The 24694-nt window shown below is 32.6% G+C and overlaps 3 protein-coding genes across 5 annotated transcripts; all 3 read right to left on the reverse strand.

Annotated features, from left to right (window-relative positions):
• Window positions 1-6376: 6376 nt before the first annotated feature.
• LOC118029776 (stress-induced protein KIN2-like) lies at window positions 6377-16309 on the reverse strand. 3 transcript variants are annotated; one of them, XM_035033702.2, is made up of 4 exons: window positions 16149-16309; window positions 6988-7056; window positions 6773-6844; window positions 6377-6634 (listed from the first exon to the last, which is right to left on the reverse strand). In XM_035033702.2, exons 1-4 carry the CDS (start codon window positions 16206-16208, stop codon window positions 6560-6562), a joined length of 276 nt encoding a protein of 91 aa, XP_034889593.1. In that variant the 5' UTR covers window positions 16209-16309; the 3' UTR covers window positions 6377-6559. The 3 variants fall into 3 exon arrangements, with proteins under 3 accessions (XP_034889593.1, XP_034889594.1, XP_034889592.1); XM_035033703.2 differs by lacking the exon at window positions 16149-16309 and adding an exon at window positions 7173-7279; XM_035033701.2 differs by lacking the exons at window positions 6377-6634; window positions 6773-6844; window positions 6988-7056 and adding exons at window positions 15340-15626; window positions 15766-15837; window positions 15980-16048 and having other exon boundaries at window positions 16149-16308.
• Window positions 9358-10227, reverse strand: LOC118029779 (uncharacterized). Its single transcript, XM_035033705.2, has 4 exons — window positions 10153-10227; window positions 9984-10052; window positions 9770-9841; window positions 9358-9631 (listed from the first exon to the last, which is right to left on the reverse strand). The coding sequence occupies exons 1-4, from the start codon at window positions 10210-10212 to the stop codon at window positions 9557-9559; spliced, it is 276 nt and encodes a 91-aa protein (XP_034889596.1). The 5' UTR covers window positions 10213-10227; the 3' UTR covers window positions 9358-9556.
• A 2474-nt stretch (window positions 16310-18783) lies between the features above and the next one.
• Window positions 18784-19775, reverse strand: LOC118029777 (uncharacterized). Its single transcript, XM_035033704.2, has 4 exons — window positions 19615-19775; window positions 19449-19517; window positions 19234-19305; window positions 18784-19095 (listed from the first exon to the last, which is right to left on the reverse strand). The coding sequence occupies exons 1-4, from the start codon at window positions 19672-19674 to the stop codon at window positions 19021-19023; spliced, it is 276 nt and encodes a 91-aa protein (XP_034889595.1). The 5' UTR covers window positions 19675-19775; the 3' UTR covers window positions 18784-19020.
• Between the last annotated feature and the right edge of the window lie 4919 nt (window positions 19776-24694).

The raw sequence follows: 24694 nt of genomic DNA on the forward strand, positions 1-24694 counted from the left end.
TGAACATCGAACATATGCACACCACCAAGACTGACTGTGGAACAATGCTGCACTGGAAGGACAATCTCATATTGTCATCCTTTGAAACATGGTTATCGACAGACGTACCACGCAACTGCATTGAATGAATGTCAGAAAGCACCCACCCCGAAGACTGATTGTGTGGGACAATTTGTTTTAAGCCAGATGAGCACTTCCACCGCATGAGTATGGGTGATAGAAGTAGCATCATTGATGAGGCCGAGGCATTTCTTTTCACAATCTAATTAGAAGAGTGAAAGGAGTCCATGAGAAGAGCACTGAGCAACAACCATGAGCCTTTGTACTGCAAGCTATGAGATGCATGATTGGATGACTGAATGAGTTCCAAGAAGGCTGATGATAACATGTACTTGAAGAGTACTGTTTCAAATAGAGGCAAGTTCATGACTGATTAACAATTTTTGATGGGTATTGGCATGATGCACACAATCAATCAGAGGATAATTCTCAGAAGAAGCCAGGGAGAAAATCCTTCATGATGAATCAAGCAGTACCACACTGGGGGGCAGGGTCAAGCTTGATGAACGATGCAAGCAGTAATTGTCGAAGACAGCTCGGGTTGGCACTACATTTACAGCTGAGTGGATGGCTTGCACATGAATGAGCCAATGCATCGAAAGAGCAAGGAAAGCTTTGGAATGAAAACAAAGGCACCCTATGACGATGGAGCATCAAAGAGGGGGGGACCTATATTTCAAATCAGGTAAGGATGCATGCATATCATCTAACCTAAAAAAAAAAGAAAAAAAAAAATTTTTGCACATATTTTTGAATTGTTACAGGAAAATCCTTAAGGAGGTCCAGCAAGATGGTGGAAAAAGAAAGAAGCATGGTGGTGATGATAATAAAGAATCGGTTTTTGATCATGGAATAAAAGGACGATGGGATGAACCCTACTATTAGGAAAATCCCAAAGAAATGAAAAGATCAACCTTGCAATCGGGAAGCCTCGAGCTTTCAACCCTTGCAGTCAGGAAACACCGAGTTTTCAAATCCTATGATCGGGACTTATCAGGAAGCACCAAGTTTTCCAGCCCTTCTTCTGTCATCCCCTCAGGACTTCGCCAGGTAAGTCCTATTTTTCACACTTGTCATATCACATTTTTTCCGTCTGGGTAGGTCGCCCATCATAAATAAGACCGTTCATCATACTCTTTTTTTCCATCCGGGGTAGGTCACCCATGACAATGAGACCGCAGTTTTCCACATTTTTTCCATCTGGGTAGGTCACCCATTACAATAGAGATCGCATTTCATATTTCTTTCTATTTGGGTAGGTCGCCCATCAACAAACAGACCACTTCAATCATATTTTTTCCATCTGGGTAGGTCACCCATTACAATGAGACCACACTTCATATTTTTTCCATTTTTTTGGTAGGTCGCCCCATTACAATGGAGACCACACTTCACATTCTTCTATCTGGTAGGTTCACCCATTACAATGAGACCACACTTCATATTTTTTCCACGTGGGTAGGTCACCCATTACAATGAGACCGCACTTCACAGCATTTTTCTAGGGTTCGTCACCCGTACAATGAGACCAGCATCTTTCTTGGGTCGGTCACCCATACAATGAGACCAGCATTTTTCTAGGGTTCGTCACCCGTACAATGAGACCAACATAGGGTTCGTCACCCGTACAATGAGACCAACATAGGGTTCGTCACCCGTACAATGAGACCAGCTTTTTTCTAGGGTTCGTCACCCGCACAATGAGACCAGCACTAGGGTTCGTCACCCGTACAATGAGACCAGCAGCACCAGGGTTCGTCACCCGTACAATGAGACCAGCTTTTTTCTAGGGTTAGTCACCCGTACAATGAGACCAGAATGAGGTCGCCAGATGGATCTCATGTAGCTTTGGTTAAAAGGGAATCGCCAGATGGGATTTCAGGTAACCGAGTTACACAGTTTTAGTTCCAGTTGAATGAGTCGCCAGATGGGATCTCATGTAGCTTTGGTTAAAGGGAATCGCCAGACGGGATTCAGGTTAACCGAGTTACGCAATATTTTCGTTCCAGTTGAATGAGGTCGCCAGATGGGATCTCAGGTAAACCCAATGTTGGGGCAGGTCGCCCGTGAAAATAGACTTATTGGGAGAGTGTGGTCGGTCGCCCGTGAAAATAGACTAGGGTGAGTATGTGGTGGGCAGGTCGCCCAAGATAATAAAATCATTTTCCTTTTTGGTTTTCTTTACAAAGCTTACTATGCAAAAATTTTGAGGATTTCGCTTCGTAAGCATTGTAAAGAGGGGCATCTGTTGCTACCCAATTTTTGACCCATGTTTTTTATATATTTTCAAAAAAATCCAAAAAATAGAGAAAAACAAAGAAAATCCAAAAAATATGTTTTTTTTAATATATTTTCGTCATTTTAGCAATTTTCAACGTCGTCTAAAAAGAATTTAATTTTCAAAGGATTTTCAAAACGCGTTCGACTTTTCACGCGTCGTTTTTAAAATCATTGATTTTCCTCATCGAGTCGACGTTGATATTGCTCGTTTTCAAAAATACAAAAAAATAAGAAAAATCAAATTTTACAAAAAAAAAGAAAATTAAGGGACACAATTTTAAGGCCGAAACAAATATTTTTGCCTATGTATAGGGAATTTTGAATTATGGAAGAAGGGGCAACCTAAGAATTTTTTTTTTCTCTCTTCACCCGAAAACTAGTTTGTTGCCCCTAGCCCAAGACCATTATTATTTAACCCCTCTCTTTCGGGCTGAAAATGAGCAGCTCAACCCCACCCATGGTCCTCTTTTCTTTGTTTCCCGCCGACAATGGCCGACAATGGTGGCCCTCCTCATGATGAAAGCTTCTATTTCTTCTCATCTCCAGCTTTGTAAAAGGAGGGAGATGGGAGCCATTTTTTGGGAAAGATCCGCAGGAGGGGGGGAGACACCCAACAAGCCCCAATCCCTTTGGGATTTTTTCATCTACCTCTCATCAACACCAAGAGAAGCCAAGGCAGCCGCTCACCCCAAATAAAGCCCTTCCCCACTGGTGAATGTATTTTTTTTCTCCCGGGCAGCCACCATCAGAAAACCAAGGCAGCCCCCCCCTGGTTTTGATTTTTTGACCGGCTGTGAACAAGCCTCCATTTTGATTTTTTTTTTCTTCTTTCCCCGTTGAAGCCGCTGGCCAGCCCCCCACCATTTTGAATTTTTTTGTTTTTTTTTTTCTTTCTGGTTCTCACCCAAAGACAACCGAACCAACCCCCCCTATCCTCTGCTTTGTTTTGTTTTCCTTTCAACACCGGAACCATTCTCTTCTTCTCCTTCAACCAGCCACAACTGATTTTCCCCTTCCTCACCGAACCCGAAACCAGCCGTCCATCTTCCTTCTCCCAGCACCGAACCAGTTCTCCAAGGCAGCCTTCACCCGATTTTTTTTCTTCTCATCTTTCACAGCCAGCTCAGACTCTCCCCAGCACGCCGGAGCCACCACCGCTGGACCTTCCACATCTGCCTCCACCGCAACTCACTTCTTTTCTTCCAGTCCATCGCCGACCAGCACCAGACCCTCCCCCCTCTCAGCAGCGTCACCTCCTCCTCCGGACCATCAACGCCATCCTCCAACAGCAGCAGCTCCTCCACAGCAGCACCCGATCTCCCCGCAACTGAAGAACCCAGCGACGACCACAGCAGCGGCCGAACAGTCCCAGCGGCAACGCCCCCTTCTCAGTCGTTTCCCTCTTCACTGCTGGCCACCTGAAACGGAGGAGAGGAAGGAGATGACCGATCTGCAGCGAGGCAGATTCAAAAGACCCGCACGGGACAGATCTGAAGAGAACTTGAACAGATCTAAAAAACTAAAATCGACTGTGTTGTGCATTTTCTGTTATTGCAGGTCACCTCCGGCGAGAGAAAGGAAGAGGAGAGGAAGCCATTACAGCCCCTCACGCTGCCCAGAATTTCTCATGCGGCGCGTGAACCCACGCTGCCCGCCAGTGACAGGGTGGCGCGTGGGAAGACGCTGCCACCAGCGTTCAGTTGCCCTGAAAATGCTCGCCCAGCACTGTTTCAGTGGTGCAAAAGGTGTTCCTGTGAATTCCATATTGTTTTAGGGCTGTTATTGTAATTTTAATGTAATTTTTGTTTGATGTAATTCTTATTTAGTTTTGAATTTGTATTTGTATTTGTATTATGGAAAGAAAAGACAAGAAAAGAAAAAGAAAAAAAAAGAAACAAAAAAAAATAAAATAGTGAAATATGAATGTGTGTGGTTGTATTTTTTATTATATGTTATTGAATTATAAAAATTAAAAAAGGACAAAAAGAATTATTTGTTAATTCAAATATGGTTAAATATCTCAAGGACAAATAAAATCAAGTTGTATTTTCCATGAAAATATGAGGACAAGTTTCTACATATATTCGGGGATTTAATAACTGATTTATTCAAGCCTAAGAATTTAATTAATATTTTAAATTTTCAAATCACATCAGAACACGAAGCAGCTTATCTCAGGTAGGGTGTGTTAGGGGTGCTAATACCTTCCCTAACCACAACCAGTCCCTTACCCATGATCTCTGACAAGACCAGTACATCAGGTTTCCTAGTAGCCCTCAATAAATTACTAGGTGGCGACTCCCACGAACGAATTCAAAGCAAACGCAACAAACAACGAAAATCGCCAGCCGATGCCGCGCGCCAGGATTTTTTTTGGGGTGCGACAATAAATGTTTATTGCAAGGAAAAATTTGAATTGGATATAGTTAATGATAATGTTGCGAGAAGGGTTTGGAAGAATTACGTTGCAATTACATAACATCGAAATCAAGATAATTTTTTATTCAAAATATTAAAATTTTATTTGTCATTTACTTATAGATAATTTGTTTGTATTATATGAGTTGTGTGATTTTTGGTACGAGGTGCAAAAGAAATCCAAAAAATATGTGAAAGAAAGTGATCTACCAGGCTAGAATGACATGACGGTTTGGAAGGATTTCAGGTCGCTATACATCTTCGAGACTTTATGGGCGGAACACATTCAACATGTGATGTCCATGCATATCACACGATGGTCACAATTTGATGCCGGGAACCGAAGCTGACAAATTAACGGTTTTATTATCACGCACACCGGCGGTTCCGTTCTGTTTATTTTAAATGCGAAGAGGATAGTAAGATTTTTTTTTAATTTGCATCCATTTTTTAATTTGTTGTTTTTTATAAAATATATTTAACTGACAATATTTTTATCTTGCAGACAACAGTTCTTAGACATGAGCCAAACGCAATGGAGTTTTATGTGGAAACGCATGTGTGAAGTGATGGCCACCAAAAAAAAAATACAATAGTTCATAGATAGCCAAGCTCAACGCTTTGTGTTATGTTGGTTTTCAATAAAAAAGTTTTAGTTATTATTTACTTGAATTTGATGAATTTATTGTTTATTTTTAGGAGACATATAACAGCCGATTAAAAAAGAAATATATGGACAATTCTTCTACCCATCCAGATATCGATCCAAATTTTTGATTGAATGTAAGATTGTGATAAAAATCGGTTATACAAACTCTCTAACACTATAACCAAAAACTTATAAACAACCTTTAATATTTCAATCATTGAATGCTTACCATTAATCCAGAGCACTTAATCAACCATGGCATACAATAACGTAGACCCATCTCAATTAATAAAAAATATGAACGACTGCAACGACTCCTCTCAACTGTCGCAGTGTATTTTAAAAAGGAGAGAGAGGCCACTTTCTTCACGAATGTAGCCACCCTTCTCAACTCCTCTCCCTGAAACAGCCCCTCCCTTCTCGCCACCTCCCTGTTCCTGAATCTACCAACCTTCTCCACCTCATCTCAGAAACTGCTCCTTTTTTTTTCATCGACTCCGCCGCACCCTCTCAAGTCCTCTATAAAAAAACAGCTCCTCCTTTCTGGCTTCCCTCATTCTCGGATCTAGCCATCCTTTCCATCCCCCTCTCGAAAAAGGCTTCTCTCTTTCGCTGCCCCTTGTTTCTTATGTTAAAAAAAATTGTAACTGATATAATTATCCGAAGCAACGTTGCATAAAAAACTAGCTAGTTAAGTAATTTGTTAGAGAAATGCCGCTTGCCTTCCTTGAGCATCTTATTGCCAGAATCTCAAGCATTTTTTTTATGAACATGGATTCACCTTCTTACTTCTGCCTGTGAATTGTAATGCGGGAAGGAAAAACGTTAAGTCTAATAATCAAATACAATTAGCAGTGAATTAATAGCAAAGTACAGATATATAGGGCCATCTGGACATGCAGGATCCCATGAAGATGAAGGAATGTTGTGCTCTCATAAACCGAGACAAAAGATCTTTAAACAAGTACGAAAATGAAGTAAAATTTCACTAATTAAGGCAACATCTGCCTGCAAACATCGATCACGAGAGAGCTACAGAGAGAGCTCTCTTCTTTATACGAAAGGAAATGGCAGAAACAAAACAACAGATGAACATTGCATTCAATTTCTAAATTGCTATAGACAATTATTGGACTGATCCATTCAGCTACTTCATTTGTTCATTCCAGTTGCATTCTTCACTCCTTCAACAGCTGCCTGTGCCGTAGACATCACCTGTTCACCGGCCTACACCAAGAACAAGTATCATAAGTAAATTATACATTTGTTCATTGTATTCTTGAGCACAAGCTACTGTAGTGGTGAGGATGAATTCTCTCAAAAATAAAACACAGAAAATGAGATTGAAGGAAAGTATTTGAATACCCCTTGCACTGATTCCTTTGCATATTGAGCAGCATTACCAGCTTTGTCCATCATGGTAGGACTGGTCTTCTCCTGAAACAAACAAAATCCATGCCTTATCATGTATTGGAAGAGAGATATCATTGTGTTCTTGAGCACAAGCTACTGTGGAGGTGAGGATGAATTCTCTGGGAAAAAAAACATAGAAATGAGATTGAAGGAGAGTATTTGAATACCCCTTGCACTGATTCCTTTGCAGATTGAGCAGCATTACCAGCTTTGTCCACCAAGGTACTGGCCTTCTCCTGAAACAAACAAAATCCATACCTTATCATGTATATATCATTGTATTGGAAGAGAAATATCATGCATGAACATTCATCAATAAAAAGGAAGAAATACAAATAAGTCATAGGCTGACCTGAACTTGGCCCTTGGCCTCACCAGCTTGGAAGCTCATCTTCTGGGTATTGTCAGCCATCTTTGGTTTCTGATTTCTTTAAAAGATTTGGAAGAACTCGAATAAATTCTCAGATGCTTGAAAAAACAAAACTCTTGGTGGTAAAGGAATGCCATGGCAGCCATAATTTATACTGATTAAAACCAGTCCATTGCTAGACATGCAATGCCACTTGTCAAGCTATAGATTGCTTGAAATAACATCCGTTATTGAGGTTGAGATTTTGGGGGCCTTTGACCAGGGGGGTTGTGAATTTTGTGAATAATTCATGTGCTAACTTTCTTTCTTTGTTTGTTTTTTAATTTTAAAAAAAAAAAATTCTTTCGGTTTTTTTTCAAGACATTCGTTTAAGAAAGGATCATGATTAGTTTATGTGACTAATTTGAACAAACACTCTTGAATATTTAATTAACATAAACTTTATTTTTTTTAGATTTGTTGATAAAAATACCGAGATTTTATTTGAATGTTTCATTTAAAATTTGCTTTTAAGATAATAATGGATTGTTTTTTGGAAAATAGTGCTTTCAATTTATAAAATATCTTGATATTAGGTTGATGATTGATTTTATGATTGTTTATTTTTCATATTTTTAAATCAAATACTCTTGAATGACATGGCAGTTTGGATGAATTTTAGACCACCATATATATTAGAGATTATATGGGCGGAATACTTTCAGCATGTGATGTCATGTGATGTCTGCGTGTATCACGCAACATTCACAGCTCAGTGTTGGGAACTGGAGCTGAAAAATTTACGGTTATGTTATCACGTATACCGGCGGCTCCGTTCCGTTCATTTTCACATGCGAAGAGGACATTAAATTTTTTTTTAATTGCATCCATTTTTTTATTGGTTGTTTCTTATAAATATATTTAACTGACAATATTTTTATTTTGTAGGCTACAGTTCTTGGACATGAGCCAAGCCCAATTAAGCTTTTTGTAGAAACACACGTGTGAAGTGATGACCGCCAAAATGAAATGCAACAGTTCATAGATAACCAAGCTCAACACTTTGTGGTATGTTTGTTTTCAACCCTTTTTTTCTTAAATTATTATTTACTTGAATTTGATGAATTTATTTTTTATTTCCATGAGACATATAACAGCCGGTTAAAAGAGAGATACATGGACGATTCTTCTACCAATCCAGATATTGATTTAGATTTATGGTTGAAGGTAAGATCATCTGGTGCACTCGATGAAAATTGGGTGTGCGGACTCTCTAACACTATGACCAAGAACTTGCGGACGAGCTATATTGTGTCAACCGTTAGATGCTCTCAATCGATCTCGAGCACTTAATCTTTGGAGTTCACAGCCTTGTTAAATCAAGGAGTACATGAACATAATCCATTTCCATGAAAAATATGAACGAATCTTTGCGGATTATGAAAAACTCTGCCGATTGGTAATGAAGATGAGATCACATATATGTGATTCATGTGCACCCCTTTATTGTCCCCATGGTCTTAACGACAACTACCCTTCTCCTTCTCCAACACCGTCTTTATTATAATTTTATTGTATTTGAATGTATAAATGTTTAATCTTATAATAAATATTTGATTTTTATATTATTATAATCTATTTTTAAATATTTGAATTTTATATTAATTTAATTTTTTAACTATTTTTATATTTCAGTTTAGTAGATTTTTAAAAAATATTTTTAAATTATTATTGATGGGGTTACTGAAGAACTTATTTCGTCAGTATATTCCAGTGAATTGAAAAAAACAATTATAGTAAATGTCAATGGTATTGTTAACTTACCAATAAAATCAGTCTATCAGTATATTCTAGAGAGTTGAAAAAAAATTACTGCAAATGTCACTGTAATTGTTAGCTCACTGACATAATAAGCTCGTTAGTATATTATAAAGAATTGAAAAAGAATTACTACAAATTAATACCACTGCAACTATTAACTCAATAATGAAATTACATACAATTCTCATGTTGGTGATATGCTTCATGACTGTGCTGATAAAATAATTACAGACGGATTGTTGGTCTAAATAATCAAATATATTTAGCAGTGAATTAATAGCAAAGTATAGATATAGAGGGCCATCTGGATATGCAGGATGCCATGAAGATGAAGGAATGTTGTACTCTCATAAACTGAGACAGAAGATCTTTAAACAAGTACGAAAATGAAGTAAAATTTCACTAATTAAGGCAAAATCTGCCTGCAAACATCGATCACGAGAGAGCTACAGAGAGAGCTCTCTTCTTTATACGAAAGGAAATTACAGAAACAAAACAATAGATGAACATTGCATTTAATTTCTAAATTGCTATAGACAATTATTGGACTGCTCCATTCAGCTACTTCATTTGTTCATGCCAGTTGCATTCTTCACTCCTTCAACAGCTGCCTGTGCCGTAGACATCACCTGTTCACCAGCCTACACCAAGAACAGGTATCATAATTAAATTACACATCTGTTCGTTATTTTCTTGAGCACAAGCTACTGTAGTGGTGAGGATGAATTCTCTGGGGGTAAAAACACAGAAAATGAGATTGAAGGAGAGTATTTGAATACCCCTTGCACTGATTCCTTTGCATATTGAGCGGCATTACCAGCTTTGTCCATCATGGTAGGACTGGTCGTCTCCTGAAACAAACAAAATCCATTCCTTATCATGTATTGGAAGAGAAATATCATTGTATTCTTGAGCACAAGCTACTGTGGAGGTGAGGATGAATTCTCTTGAAAAAAAACATAGAAATGAGATTGAAGGAGAGTATTTGAATACCCCTTGCACTGATTCCTTTGCAGATTGGGCAGCATTACCAGCTTTGTCCATCAAGGTACTGGCCTTCTCCTGAAACGAACAAAATCCATGCCTTCTCATGTATTAGAACAGAAAAATCAAGCAGATTCATGAATTAAAAGGAAGAAATAAAAATAATTCATAGGCTGACCTGAACTTGGCCCTTGGCCTCACCAGCTTGGAAGCTCATCTTCTGGGTATTGTCAGCCATCTTTGGTTTCTGATTTCTTTAGAAGATTTGGAAGAACTCAAATAAATTCTCAGATTCTTGAAAAAACAAAACTCTTGGTAATAAAGGAATGCGATGGCAGCCATAATATATACTGATTAAAACCAGTCCATTGCTGGACACGTGCAATGCCACGTGTCAAGCTATAGATTGCTTGGAATATCTTCTGTTATTGAGGTTGAGATTTTGGGGGCCTTTGACCAGGTGGGTTGTGAATTTTGTGAATAATTCATGTGCTAACTTTCTTTGTTTGTTTGACAAAATAAATAAATAATTCAATTAAAAAAATTAAAGAATCCAAAATCTTGAACCCAACTTTTAATAGAAACCAACATTTTCATACATGTAAGTGTTGTCCAAATTTTATTAGACAAGTGAGAAAAAAAAAAAATTTAGTTTATGAGACTAATATGCAAAAACTTCTTGAATATTTAATTAGCATAAACTTGATTTTTTTTAGATTTGTTTATTAAATTTTTTAATATTTTTTAATTATATAAAAATTACCGAGATTTTATTTGAATGTTCCATTTAAAATTTGTTTTCAAAACTATAATGGATTTTTTATTTAGAAAATAATGCTTGTTTTATAAAATATCCTGATAATAGATTGAGTATTGATTTTATGATTATTTTTTATTATATTATTAAAATAAAATATAATTTAAAAAAAATATAAAATCAGTTAAAAAAATTTAAGTTTGATTTACTTGATCAAATTTAATAATAATTTTAAAAAATTTCTCTAATACTTTTTTTATTTAATTTTTTATTTAATTCATGTATCATAGAAGTTATGTTTATTGGAAGTTCTAGTCATTGGTAGGTTTGACCGAGTCTTTAGGAATTTGTTATTTGATTTAGTGGCTGAGAAAGTGTCTTGTTTGTGATATTATTTAGAGGAATTGTGGTGAGTGCGTTCTAATGTAAAGTCTATTAATAGGTCCTTTTTCTTCTTTTTTTCATTGTCAAGAACAGAGCTTTCTCTTTTAACAAGTCTCTTTTGTTATTTTTCATTATTTAGTAATAGTGGTATCATAGCCAGGTTAGTGAGACAAAAGCAAAAGAGAAAAAGTTCTCAAATAGTGAGTCTCCAAAATAGTTTAAATAGCAGTAGCTCTTTTCTCCTCATATTTATTTCTTGCAAAAAACGATGTACTCAGATTCAAATTTTGTGCAGGCAGTAATCCCATATCTTAATGGTCATTATAACCGTTAGAGTATGCTAATAGGAAACTTTCTTTGATCAAAAGAATATTGGTCAATTATTGAATCTGGAATTGAAGAATTAGCAACAACTACAGTCTTGACAGATACCCAGAAAACATAGTCGGAAAAGAGAAAGCTTAAATATATAAAGGCAAAAAATTATCTTTGTCATGCTATTAATCGTCTCATCTTGGAAACAATTCTTAGCAAATAAACTTCCAAGGATATATGAGATTCCATTGAGACGAGATTTTGAGACCCTACATATGAAGGTTGGGGAATATGTCACCAACTATTGTGCCATAATTATGGAGATAAGCAACAAAATGTGATTTTCATGGTGAGAAGATGGATGATGGTGTTATTGTTGAAAAGATATTGCATTATTTAGCAACAAAATATGATTATGTTGTATGTTTGATTGAAGAATCAAAAGACATAAATACACTCTTTCTTGATGAACTGTAAAGCTCTTTTTAGTCAATGAACAAAAGATGAATTGAAGTTCAAATACAAACGAGCAAGCTTTAAAGGCTTTTACCTTTACTCGGTTCTCAAATTTTAGAGGAAGAGGTAAAGGTAAAGAAAAGGGAGGTAGAGGTAATAAAGATGGCAACATACAATACTTTAAGGCTGGTGATGATCAATATCAAGGCAGAGATAGAGGATAGGTTCAACACTTTGACAAATCTAAGGTAGAGTGTTTCAAATGTCATAAATTTGAACATTATCATTCTAAGTGTTATGCTAGGCTACCTAAAGACAAAGCAAAGGAGAGCAAATGTATTTTGCTGAAAAACAAATCCATCTTTTAATGGAGGTAAAAGATATTTAATTACCTTCATTGATGCTTTTACTCAAAAAACTTGGGTTTATTTTTTACAGCAAAAATCAGAAGCTCTATGTTTATTTTAAAGCTTTAAGGCTCATGTGGAGAATGAAACATGAGAGATTATTAAGACCCTTCGAACAATTATGGTGGAGAATATTGCTCAACCGAATTTGAAGTTTTTTGTATGGATCATGGCATTCAAAGGGAACTCATAGCTGGTTATACACCATAATAAAATGGTGTATCAGAGCAAAAAAAAAAAAAAAAGTCTATTATAGTAGCTCGATCTCTTCCTCGTATTCGAAAAAGGCCTGCATAGAGGGAAGACTATAAGGTAACTCGAATTGAAGATCCAATCACTCACTTTGCTTTATTTTCAGATTGTAATCCTACAACCTTTGAAAATGCTATCAAAGAAGCAAAATAAAGGAAGGCGATGGATGATGAAATTGATGCCATTGAAAGAAATGACAATTGGGAGCTGACTGATATTCCGAAAGCACATAAAACCATTGGTTTAAAGTGGGTTTTCAAAACAAAACTAAAATAACATGGTAAAGTTAATAAATATAAGGCACGTTTGATAGCTAAGGGATATAAACAAGAATATATGATCGATTATATAGAAGTTTTTGCTCCAGTTGGAAGACATGATACATTCAGATTGGCGGCGTAGAACTTGTGGCCTATTTTCCAATTGGATGTCAAATCAACATTCTTGCATTAAAACTTGGAAGAACAAGTATTTGTAGAACAACCTTTTGGTCATATTAAGATCATAAATGAGCATAAAGTTTATAGAATAAATAAAGCTCTTTATGGATTAAAACAAGCTTCACGAGCTTGGTATAATCACATTGATACTTATTTTTTGAAAGAAGGCTTTCACAAATGTCCATATGAGCACACATTATTTGTTAAAATTGAAGATAAAGGGAAACTGCTCATTGTTTACTTATATATAGACGATCTTATATTTACTGGAAATGATGTTGTTATGTGTAAGGAATTCAAGAAATATATAATGATTGAATTTGAAATGTTTGACCTTGGTATGATGCATTACTTTTTTGGTATAGAAGTAGTGCAATCCGCTAATGGGATATTTATTTCTCAAAATAAGTACGTGTAAGATATTTTGGACAAGTTTCAAATAAGGGATTGCAATTCTATTAGCACTCCAACTAAATTTGGCTTGAAGCTAAACAAAGATCATGAAAGGAAAGAAGGTGGATAACACATTTTACAAGCAAATTGTTGGCAGTTTGATGTATTTAACTACAACAAGACTAGACATAATGTATTTTGTGAGCTTAATTAGTAAGTATGTGGAGAATCCAACAGATTTGTATTTGTTTGGAGCCAAGAGGATCCCTCGTTACTTGCAAGGAACTAAAGATTTTGGGTTGTTCTACAAGAAGGGCGAAAAGTAGTTGTTTGGGTTCTTTAACAATGATTATTCAGGAGATCAAACTGATAAAAGAAGCACTTCGGGTTATGTCGAGTTATGTTTTATGTTGGGCACAAGTATTGTTTCATGGTCTTTTAAGAAGCAACAAATTGTCATCTTATTAACAAATTGTCTGAATTTATTGTTGCCACAGCTTGTGCTTGTCAAGCTATCTAGTTAACAAGAATTCTTGAAGAACTACAATTCTAGCAAATTAAGGTTACTTCAAGAATCTAGTAAACGAAAGACAACCATATCAATGTTAAATATTATTATTTTAAGAGATCTCAGTAATGATGGAACAATCAAACTAGTTTATCATCGAAGTGAAGACCAAATTATAGATATACAGGCCAAGTCTCTCAAATTTGCTATATTTGTTAAATTACATTATCTACTTGGAGTTTGTTCATGTTCTAAAGTGAACGAGAATTTTACAGAGGATTGATTTTCCTTTTAAACTGATATATGTAGATTTCAGTTTAATAAAGAGTGTTAAAAGTTAAGTGTTTTATTTAATGTTTATTGAAAGTTCTAGTCTTTGGTAGGTTTGACAAAGTCTTTAGAAATTTATTATTTAATTTAGTTGCTGAAATGTACGATGCTATTTTATTATGATGAATGCGTTCTGATATAAAACCTATTTATAATTTATTTATTTTATTCTCAAGAATAGAGTTCTTTTTTAACACGTCTCTTTTTTTATTTTTACGTACTAGGTCCCACTAAACACAGTATGTCGGAATGATTATTACGGAGGTGACTGGAGTTGTCAGAAACCAGATAAAGGCTAAGGACTGTCCGTTGTTCATTGATGACAAAGGTACGGATGTGAGCTATTATTGGCCACATATCTACTTCATTATTATTATTATTTAACTTTTGACTAGATTACAAATATATATTATACGTTTTCCTATTTTTCTTTGGAAGTCATACAAACTTGTATATTTTATTTATCTTTTTTATCACAACAACAAAAATTAGTTATATTATATTTTCTATTATAAAAAAACAAAGAAAACATTTACAAAAAAAGTACCATATTAATATTAAAACATAAAAAAGGAAAGATTCCTTGATAGAAAAACAAACCATGAAAAAATAATATTAATTAATATTTTTTTAGACTTTAATCTTTGTTTTGTAAACTCCCGATATATTTTTTATGTAACAAAATTAATATGTGGAACATAATTTGTCTTCTTCTTTCAAGCACATCCATCCTATTAGGAAAATCTAATTTTTCTTCCAACACATAAAAATTATAATTTCGTTAAAATACTAAAGTTCACATCAAAATTGATTTAATTTGGTGATTAGAAAATAAAAACATGTTTGAAAAAAATTAAATAATCTAAAGATATAATTATCCGAAGTAGCAACTTCTCATAAAAGACTAGTTTGTTAAGAAACTTGTCAGAGAAAGCATCTTAAGGCCACAATCTCAAGCATTTTTTATGAACATAGATACACCTTCTTACGTCTGACTGTGAATTTGTAATGTGTGAAGACAAAACGTTAGCTCTAATCAAATAAATTTAGCAGTGAATTAAGAGCAAAGTACATAAATATATATATATATACATATATATACAGGGCCATCTGGACAAGAAGATGAAGAAATGTTGGGATCTCATAAACCGAGGCAGAAGATCTTTAAACAATAAAGAAACTGAAAGTAAATTTCAGTAATTAGGGCAATATCTGCCTGCAAACATCACGAGAGAGCTACAGAGAAAGATCTCTTCTTCATACAAAAGGAAATGACAGAAACACAACAATAGATGAACATTGCATTCAATTTCTAAATTGCTCCATTCAGTTAATTCATTTGTTCATGCCAGTTGCCTTCTTCACTCCTTCAACAGCTCCCTGTGCCGTAGACATCACCTGTTGACCAGCCTACACCAAGAACAAGTATCATAATTAAATTACACATCTGTTCGTTATTTTCTTGAGCACAAGCTACTGTAGTGGTGAGGATGAATTCTCTGGAAAAATAAAACACAGAAAATGAGATTGAAGGAAAGTATTTGAATACCCCTTGCACTGACTCCTTTGCATATTGAGCAGCATTACCAGCTTTCTCCATCATGGTAGGACTGGTCTTCTCCTGAAACAAACAAAATCCATGCCTTATCATGTATTGGAAGAGAAATATCATTGTGTTCTTGAGCACAAGCTACTGTAGAGGTGAGGATGAATTCTCTAAAAAAAAAACATAGAAATGAGATTGAAGGAGAGTATTTGAATACCCCTAGCACTGATTCCTTTGCAGATTGAGCAGCATTACCAGCTTTGTCCACCAAGTTACTGGCCTTCTCCTGAAACAAACAAAATACATGCCTTCTCATGTATTAGAAGAGCAAAATCAAGCAGATTCATAAATAAAAAGGAAGAAACAAACAAAATTCAAAGGCTGACCTCAGCTCGGCCCTTGGCCTCGCCAGCTTGGAAGCTCATCTTCTGGGTATTGTCAGTCATCTTTGGTTTCTGATTTCTTGTGAGAGATTTGGAAGAATTCAAATAAATCGAAAGCTCAAATGCTTGAAAAATGAAAACTCTTGGTAGTAAAGGAATGCCATAGCAGCCATGATTTATACTGGTTTAAACCAGTCCATCGCTGGACACGTACTATTCCACGTGTCAAGCTACGATTGCTTGGAATAATATCTGTTTTGTGGTTGAGATTATGGGGGCCTTTCACCAGGGGGGTTGTGAATAATTAATGTGCTAATTTTCTTTGTTTGTTAAAAAAATAATAAAAAATTCTTTCGGTTATTTCTTAACAGATTCAATTATCATGATTGAGGGATCCAAAATCTTGAGCCCAAGACACCAAAATTACATACATACAATACTGTCCAAATCTTATGACATGATTGAGAAAAAACATATTATATACATACAATATTGTCCAAATCTTATGACATGATTGAGAAAAAGCATGTTTAGTAATTTAAATATTACATCTTGTAATCATGATAAAAAAAAAAATTATATATATATATATATATATAGATTCTAGCATGCATGTTCAAATTGAATATATATTAAACTTATAATTGATATCTAAATAAAATTCTAGTATGTATATTAATCATATAATATATCTTTTTAAAAACTGAACTTAAGCTCTAAAGTATATAAAAAAAGTCAAAAAACGAGTCTTTTTATGATCTTTGTTTGTTTGCCAAAATGTTTTTTTTTTTGTTTTTTTTTAACACATTCATAGCTTGTTAACCAATTTTATTTGTAACATAAACATATAAAAATTATAAAATAAACAAAAAAATATTAATTTAATATTTTTTTCAAGTCTTTTTAAAATGGATAAAAAACCGTTGTTCCAAACTCGACACCAAACACACACAGACACTTGCTCTAAAATGTAAATCCCAATTAGGTTACAAACGAAAGCTTGGTTTGATCATCTTAGGTGTGAAATCTATTGAAGATCAATCCAGAATTTTCTCACCGCCTACCATCTACGGATCATGTAGAAATATCTATCCATAACTCCACCAAAAAATATCTTAGCTACATGTGGCTGGTGTTGTGTTTAGTATTACGTTTTAGAAGTATTTAAAAAAATAATAAAATATTTTTTATTTTAAATTAATATTTTTCAGATTATTTTTGATATACTGATATTAAAATAATTTTAAAAAATAAAATAAAAATTATTTTAATATATTTTAAAATAAAAAACATTTTAAAAAAACTACCATACACCCAAAGACACGTGACATATGATGTAAGCTGGAAATTTCTCCTACCGACATAGCATAGCCACGTGTGGGTGTGTGGGTGGTTCCTTCAGGTGGGCAACGAGTGAGAAGAAAGATGAATAAGTGAAAGAGTGTCAGAAAAAAGAGAGATAATAATGAAGAGAGTGTTCAGTGTGTGTCGCGTGAGCTTTTGGAAACGCGTTATCTCGCTTTTTCAAAAAACTTTAAATTCTTTTTATTAAAATTTAATTTTTTATATATTTTTTAAATAATTTTAATATATAAATTTCAAAAATAATTTTTTAAAATAAAAAAAAATATATTATTTTAATATAAAAAATCCTTTAAAAAATAATTATAACTGTACTCACAATCACCCAGTTAAAAGACGTATAAATTAGTTAGCTTCAAAGTCGTTGCTCAAAATTCATGTTCAACAAAGTCTTTTTATTTTTCTAACTAAAATTTTCAAAAACATTTATCGAAAAAACAATGTAAAAAATAAAAAACATTAATGGTTATGGAATAAAGAAAAAAACCAATGAATAATTAATATAAAACTTCATTTTTTTAAGATTTGTTTATCACTTTCTTTCAATATTTTTTTAATTATATATAAAATACTGAGATTTTGAGATTTTGTTTGAATGTTTGATTTAAGATTTGCTTTTAAGGTCCATAATAGATTTTCTTTTTGGAAAATATTGATTGCAATTTATAAAATATTCGATATTAGGTTAATAAATGATTTTACAATTGTTTTTTATTGTATTATTAAATAAAATATAATTTTAAAAAATATAAATTCTAGTTAAAAGAGTTTTTAAATTTAATTTACTGGGATCGGATTTAATAATAATCTAAAAAAACATAAGTTCAATTTTGAAAATTTTATTTCAAAGTATTTTTTTTTCTTTATTATAATTCCTACAGTACTACCCTAAAAGCTCATTTAAAAACTTATGCTGCCTTTTCTTTCATAGAAACAATTTGCAGTATATTTGACATCTAATATACTTTTCACTTATAAGATAGTTTTTAGCTTTTAATGTAAAATGAGATATATTAATTAGGTGTTTGTATTTTTCCTCTTTTTGTTTACTTCAGCTAATTTTGTTTCTTCATAATAATAGCAATGGATTAAGATTAATTAAGAGTGATGATCGCAATGTAAGTGGAGCAATGTTATGGAATTCTAAGTTGCTCTTGAACTCATACTTCAGGGACTTAAGACTTGTCAGATTCATAAACACCAAATATTCAAGGAGTGAATTAATAGCAAAGTATAGATATAGAGGACCATCTGGACATGCAGGATGCCATGAAGATGAAGGAATGTTGTGCTCTCATAAACCGAGACAAAAGATCCTTAAACAAGTACGAAACTGAAGTAAAATTTCACTAATTAGGGCAAAATCTGCCTGCAAACATCGATCACGAGAGAGCTACAGAGAGAGCTCTCTTCTTTATACTAAAGGAAATGACAGAAACAAAACAATAGATGAACATAGCATTTAATTTCTAAATTGCTATAGACAATTATTGGACTGCTTCATTCAGCTACTTCATTTTTTCATGCCAGTTGCATTCTTCACTCCTTCAACAGCTGCCTGTGCCGTAGACATCACCTGTTGACCAGCCTACACCAAGAACAGGTATCATAAGTAAATTATACATTTGTCCATTGTATTCTTGAGCACAAGCTACTGTAGTGGTGAGGATGAATTCTCTCAAAAATAAAACACAGAAAATGAGATTGAAGGAGAGTATTTGAATACCCCTTGCACTGACTCCTTTGCATATTGAGCAGCATTACCAGCTTTGTCCATCATGGTAGGGCTGGTCTTCTCCTGAAACAAACAAAATCCATGCCTTATCATGTATTGGAAGAGAAATATCATTGTGTTCTTGAGCACAAGCTACTGTAGAGGTGAGGATGAATTCTCTTAAGAACAAAACATAGAAATGAGATTGAAGGAGAGTATTTGAATACCCCTGTCACTGATTCCTTTGCAGATTGAGCAGCATTACCAGCTTTGTCCACCAAGTTACTGGCCTTCTCCTGAAACAAACAAAATCCATGCCTTCATGTATTAGAAGAGCAAAATCAAGCAGATTCATAAATAAAAAGGAAGAAATAAACAAATTCACAGGCTGACCTGAGTTTGGCCCTTGGCCTCACCAGCTTGGAAGCTCATCTTCTGGGTATTGTCAGTCATCTTTGGTTTCTGATTTCTTGCAAGAGATTTGGAAGAACTCAAATAAATCGAAAGCTCAAATGCTTGAAAAATGAGAACTCTTGGTAGTAGAGGAATGCCATAGCAGCCATGATTTATACTGGTTTAAACCAGTCCATCGCTGGACACGTACTATGCCACGTGTCAAGCTGCAGACTGCTTGGAATAATATCTGTTTTGAGGTTGAGATTATGGGGGCCTTTGACCAGGGGGGTTGTGAATAATTCATGTGCTAATTTTCTTTGTTTGTTAAAAAAAATAATAAAAAATTCTTTCTGTTATTTTTTAACAGATTCAATTAAGAAAGAATCATGATCGAGGGATCCAAAATCTTGAGCCCAAAACACCAACACTTTATACATACAATGTTGTCCAAATCTTATGACATGATTGAGAAAAAAACATGTTTAGTTTATAATTTAAGTATTACATCTTGTAATCATGAAAAAAAAATTATATATATATATAGATTATAGTATGCATGTTCAAATTGAATATATATTAAACTTATAATTGATATCTAAATAAAATTCTAGTACTTATATCAATCATATAATATATCTTTATAAAAACCAAACCTAAGCTGTAAAGTATAAAAAAAAAATAAAAAAAAAAGTCTTTTTAACACATTCATAGATTGTTAACCACTTTTATGTGGTATAATTAAAGTAATAACTGTTTAAAGTTTTTTTTATATATTTATAACATCAACACATAACAATTATAAAAAAATATAAAAAAATATTTTTTTAATATTTTTTTCAGTAAAATATATTTTTAAAATGATTAAACGTTGTTCCAAACTCGACACCAAACACACACAGACACTTGCTCTAAAATGTAAATTCCAATTAGGTTACAAAGGAAAGCTTGCTTTGATCATCTTAGGTGTGAAATCTATTGAAGATCAATCCAGAATTTTCTCACCGCCTACCATCTTTGGATCATGTAGAAATATCTAGCCATAACTGCAGCAGAAAATATCTTACCTCCAGGTGGCTGGTGGTGTGTTTGGTATTGTATTTTTAAAGTTTTTTAAAAAATAATAAAAAATTTTATTTTAAATTAATATTTTTCAGATTACTTTAATTTAATATACTGATATCAAAATAATTTTTAAAAAATAAAAATAATTATTTTAATATATTTTAAAATAAAAAATATTTCAAAAAAAACAACCATACACCCAAAGCCACGTGACATATGATGTAAGCTGGAAATTTCTCCTACCGACATAGCATAGCCATGTGTGGGTGTGTGTGTGGTTCCTTCATTTTGTGTGGTGGGCAACGAGTGAGAAGAAAGATGAATCAGTGAAAGAGTGTGTCAGATAAAATGAAGAGTGTTCAGTGTGTGTCGCGTGAGTTTTGGAAACGCGTTATATCACGTTTTTAAAAAAAGTTAAATTTTTTTTATTAAAATTTAATATATTTTAAATAATTTTAATATACTGATTTTAAAAGTAATTTTTTAAAAATATAAAAAATAATATAATATAATTTTAGAAAATGTAAATTCTGGTTAAGAGTTTTTAAATTTAATTTACTGCATCGGATTTAATAATAATATAAAAAAACATAAGTTTAATTTTGAAAATTTTCTTTCCAAGTATTTTTTTTTTCTTTATTATAATTCCTACACTACCCTAAAAGTTCATTTAAAAACTTATGCTGCCTTTTCTTTCATAGAAACAATTTGCAGTATATTTGACATCTAATATACTTTCCACTTATATGATAGTTTTTAGCTTTTAATGTAAAATGAGTTATTTTTTAAGAAAAAAATTAAAAATTTTATATTATATGGTGGATTTATTCTCATTTTATAGTTTGTTAATCCTCTCTATAATCTACTTTTATTACTTATATATAGAAACAAAAGGAGCTAAAAGTGGAAAATATTCCTTTTCATAATTAACATATCCTAATCTCCCCTTTTTTAATCATTACTTATCACCAAATTTAATTTCTTCAACATTTTATTGCTCATTCTAAATTTTTTTGTTGTTTTTTTTTTTTTGGACTTATATTATTCACCAATAAAACATTTATTTCAAATATATATATAATATATATATATATATATATAATAAAGTAGTTTACATTTTTAAAACCTTGATTTTTATATATATTTTTTAATTTTAATTAACTTTGAACAATAAAAAGTAGAAACTAATATTTAATTAAAATTTAGTATTGTTAGAATAAGATACTCTATGAAAATATTAAATATAAGGGATAATGTGGTCTATTAATGGCACAAAAGTGTCATCTACTGGTTTAAATGGAGTTGAGTTACTTGAATTTGAGTTAGAATAACAAGTGAAGGATGTTTCCAGATTGTTTGCTATCAGCCCATGGTCAGTTTTGAATTTTGTCTCTTTATTACAAGGAAAAATGAGCATATCCTACCTTGTTTTCAAGTTCATAATATAATCTTTCAAGATTGTTTAGCCATGGATGAATTAGAATTTTCTACAAAGAGTTATGTCAGTTTTAATTATAGTGCTTTTTAGGCATCTATTTGCATTTCATAAAGTTAAAAAACAAGTTATTGTTATTTATAGTCTAGAATTTAGCTCAATTCAATTATTAGGTCTCATTTATCTTATTTTAATTTTTTTAAAACTTGAAAGAATATTTCAAGTACATAGTTATGATTCAGACTATGTATTGAAATTTTTTTAAAAAAAAATTAATTAAAATATTTTAACTTAGTATTTTCTTAATTTATATCTCTAAAATAATGATCTAATCTGTATAATTTGAATAGTAAGTTGTTTGCATCTATATTTTTTTTATTTAAAAACTTAAAATGGTGCGAAAAACACTTTGTTTGTTGTGAATAACCTTTGTTGTTGAATTTTCCATGCCATCCCAGTATTAATCAAAGAGAACTTTATTTATTGTTATTGAAATAATGCCTTGGAAGAATATTGGAGCATGAACATATAAATGAGCTTTCAACTTTTTTAGTTCTTTTAGTTGATATATACGAGTTTTATCACATCTTGATGTCGGCTGAGATCGACCTTACAAGGTGATGGTGGCTGTCTAGGGACTTGTGCCCATGAATTCCTCTATTTACATTCTTCTTCCTTGCATTTCATCTTCTTCCTTGATTACTCGCAATTGTGTCCAATGATCTTCGTAAGTAGAAAATGCAATATTTGTAGATATGATATCTAGGTTAACATATTTATGCCATGATCCTTGTCATCTTAATTGTCTCCTTCGCTGCTGAGACCTTCTACTTGTCTTTAGACTCTCAATCTTTTCTTCTTTTTTTTTTTTTTTTTTTTTTATAGGAATAAAACAGGACTATGATCATGAGATTTCAGTTTGATTGGGGGCTGATTTAATGCATGGTGGAAACCAACGCTAAAGATGGCTTGGGGAAGACTAGAAATCAGCATGTTTTTTCTTTTAAACAACGTTTGTTTTTCCATCTACCTCATTAAAAATGGGTTTTATGAAAGTCAACAATGTAAGAGTCCATTTGTGATTTTTCAATGGAAATTATTTTACCGATGGATCACAGATAGAAAATATTAATTTAAAAAATGTTTATTGGTGATTTAGGTCCCGTTTGTTTGTTGGAAAATAGTTTCTTTTTGAAAAATGAATTCCGGAAAAAGTAAATTTCGAGAAAGTATTTTTTGATGTTTGGTAGTGTAATGAAAATTTTTCAATGTTTGGTAGTGTAATGAAAAATAAGTTGGTAAACACTTTCCAGTGTTTGGTTATGTAATGGAAAATGAGCTGGAAAATAACTTATTAATATTTTATTTTTCTCAAGTTTATTAAAATAATAAGGAACAAATCTTACAAATTAAAAAGTTGAATAAAAATGAAATTGAAAAAAAATATATAATTTTATAAATTATCTCAAATAAATAAATAATAATCAAAATAATAGAGATCAAATCTACAAAATTAAAAAAAAAAAAGATGAAGAAATTAAAATAATAATAATCAACATTTCATAAATTATTTCAAATAAAATAAGTAACAATCAAAAGAATAAGGACGAAATTTGATAGATAAAAAATTTAAATAAAAAAATGATAAGAAAAAAGCAAATAGCAATTATAAAAATAAGGACCAAAGTTAATATAAAAATAAAATTTTAAGAGATGAAATTGAAAAATAAATATTCAAAACAAAATATATATAGCAATCAAAAGTTTGAGGATCAAATTTGATATAATCAGCAAATAATCACATTTCTAAATTTTTCACAACTTCTGGAAAGTGTTTTCCCCCTAAATTTTTCAAGAAAACACTTTCATGAAAATCAAGCCAAATTTTTCTTTTACTGGAAAGTGTTTTCCAATGACTAACTTTTCTACTAGCAAACAAACACAAGAAAGTTTAGAAAGTGATTTCTCGGAAATCACTTTCCGGAAAACAAACACAGCTAAAGGAAAAATATTTTCTTGAAAACCAAGTCAAATTTTTCTGTGACTGAAATTGACCGGAAAGTGTTTTCCATTGACTAACTTTTCTAATGACAAACAAACACAGTAAAGTTTGGAAAATAGTTTTCCGGAAACTACTTTTTGGGAAACAAACATGGCCTTATGTTCTTTCAATAAGTTCATCGTTAAAAAGAATTACCAACTTCATTTTGTCGGATTTCCTCGATACAATTTAGCATATCACTGATAGGAGAACTGTATAAAATTTTGCCAGTGAGTTAACAATTGCAGTAATTTTTTCTAACTTTATGGAATATATTGACGAACTAATTCTATCGATAAGTTTACAGAAGCATTAACATTTGTTGAAATTCTTTTCCAACTCTCTAGAATTACCAACGGAATAAGTCTGTAGGTAACCGCCAGTAATAATTTTAAAATATTTTTTTAAAAAATCTATTAAATAGAAATAGAAAATAATTTAAAAAATTAAATTAATATAAAATTTATCGTTGTTTTTATTTGTATTAAAATTAATAGATGGAGACTATGTGCAACGAACAATAAGGGATCACAATGGAG

The sequence above is a fragment of the Populus alba genome, chromosome 17 (assembly GCF_005239225.2).
Source record: "Populus alba chromosome 17, ASM523922v2, whole genome shotgun sequence".
Taxonomy (NCBI): domain Eukaryota; kingdom Viridiplantae; phylum Streptophyta; class Magnoliopsida; order Malpighiales; family Salicaceae; genus Populus; species Populus alba.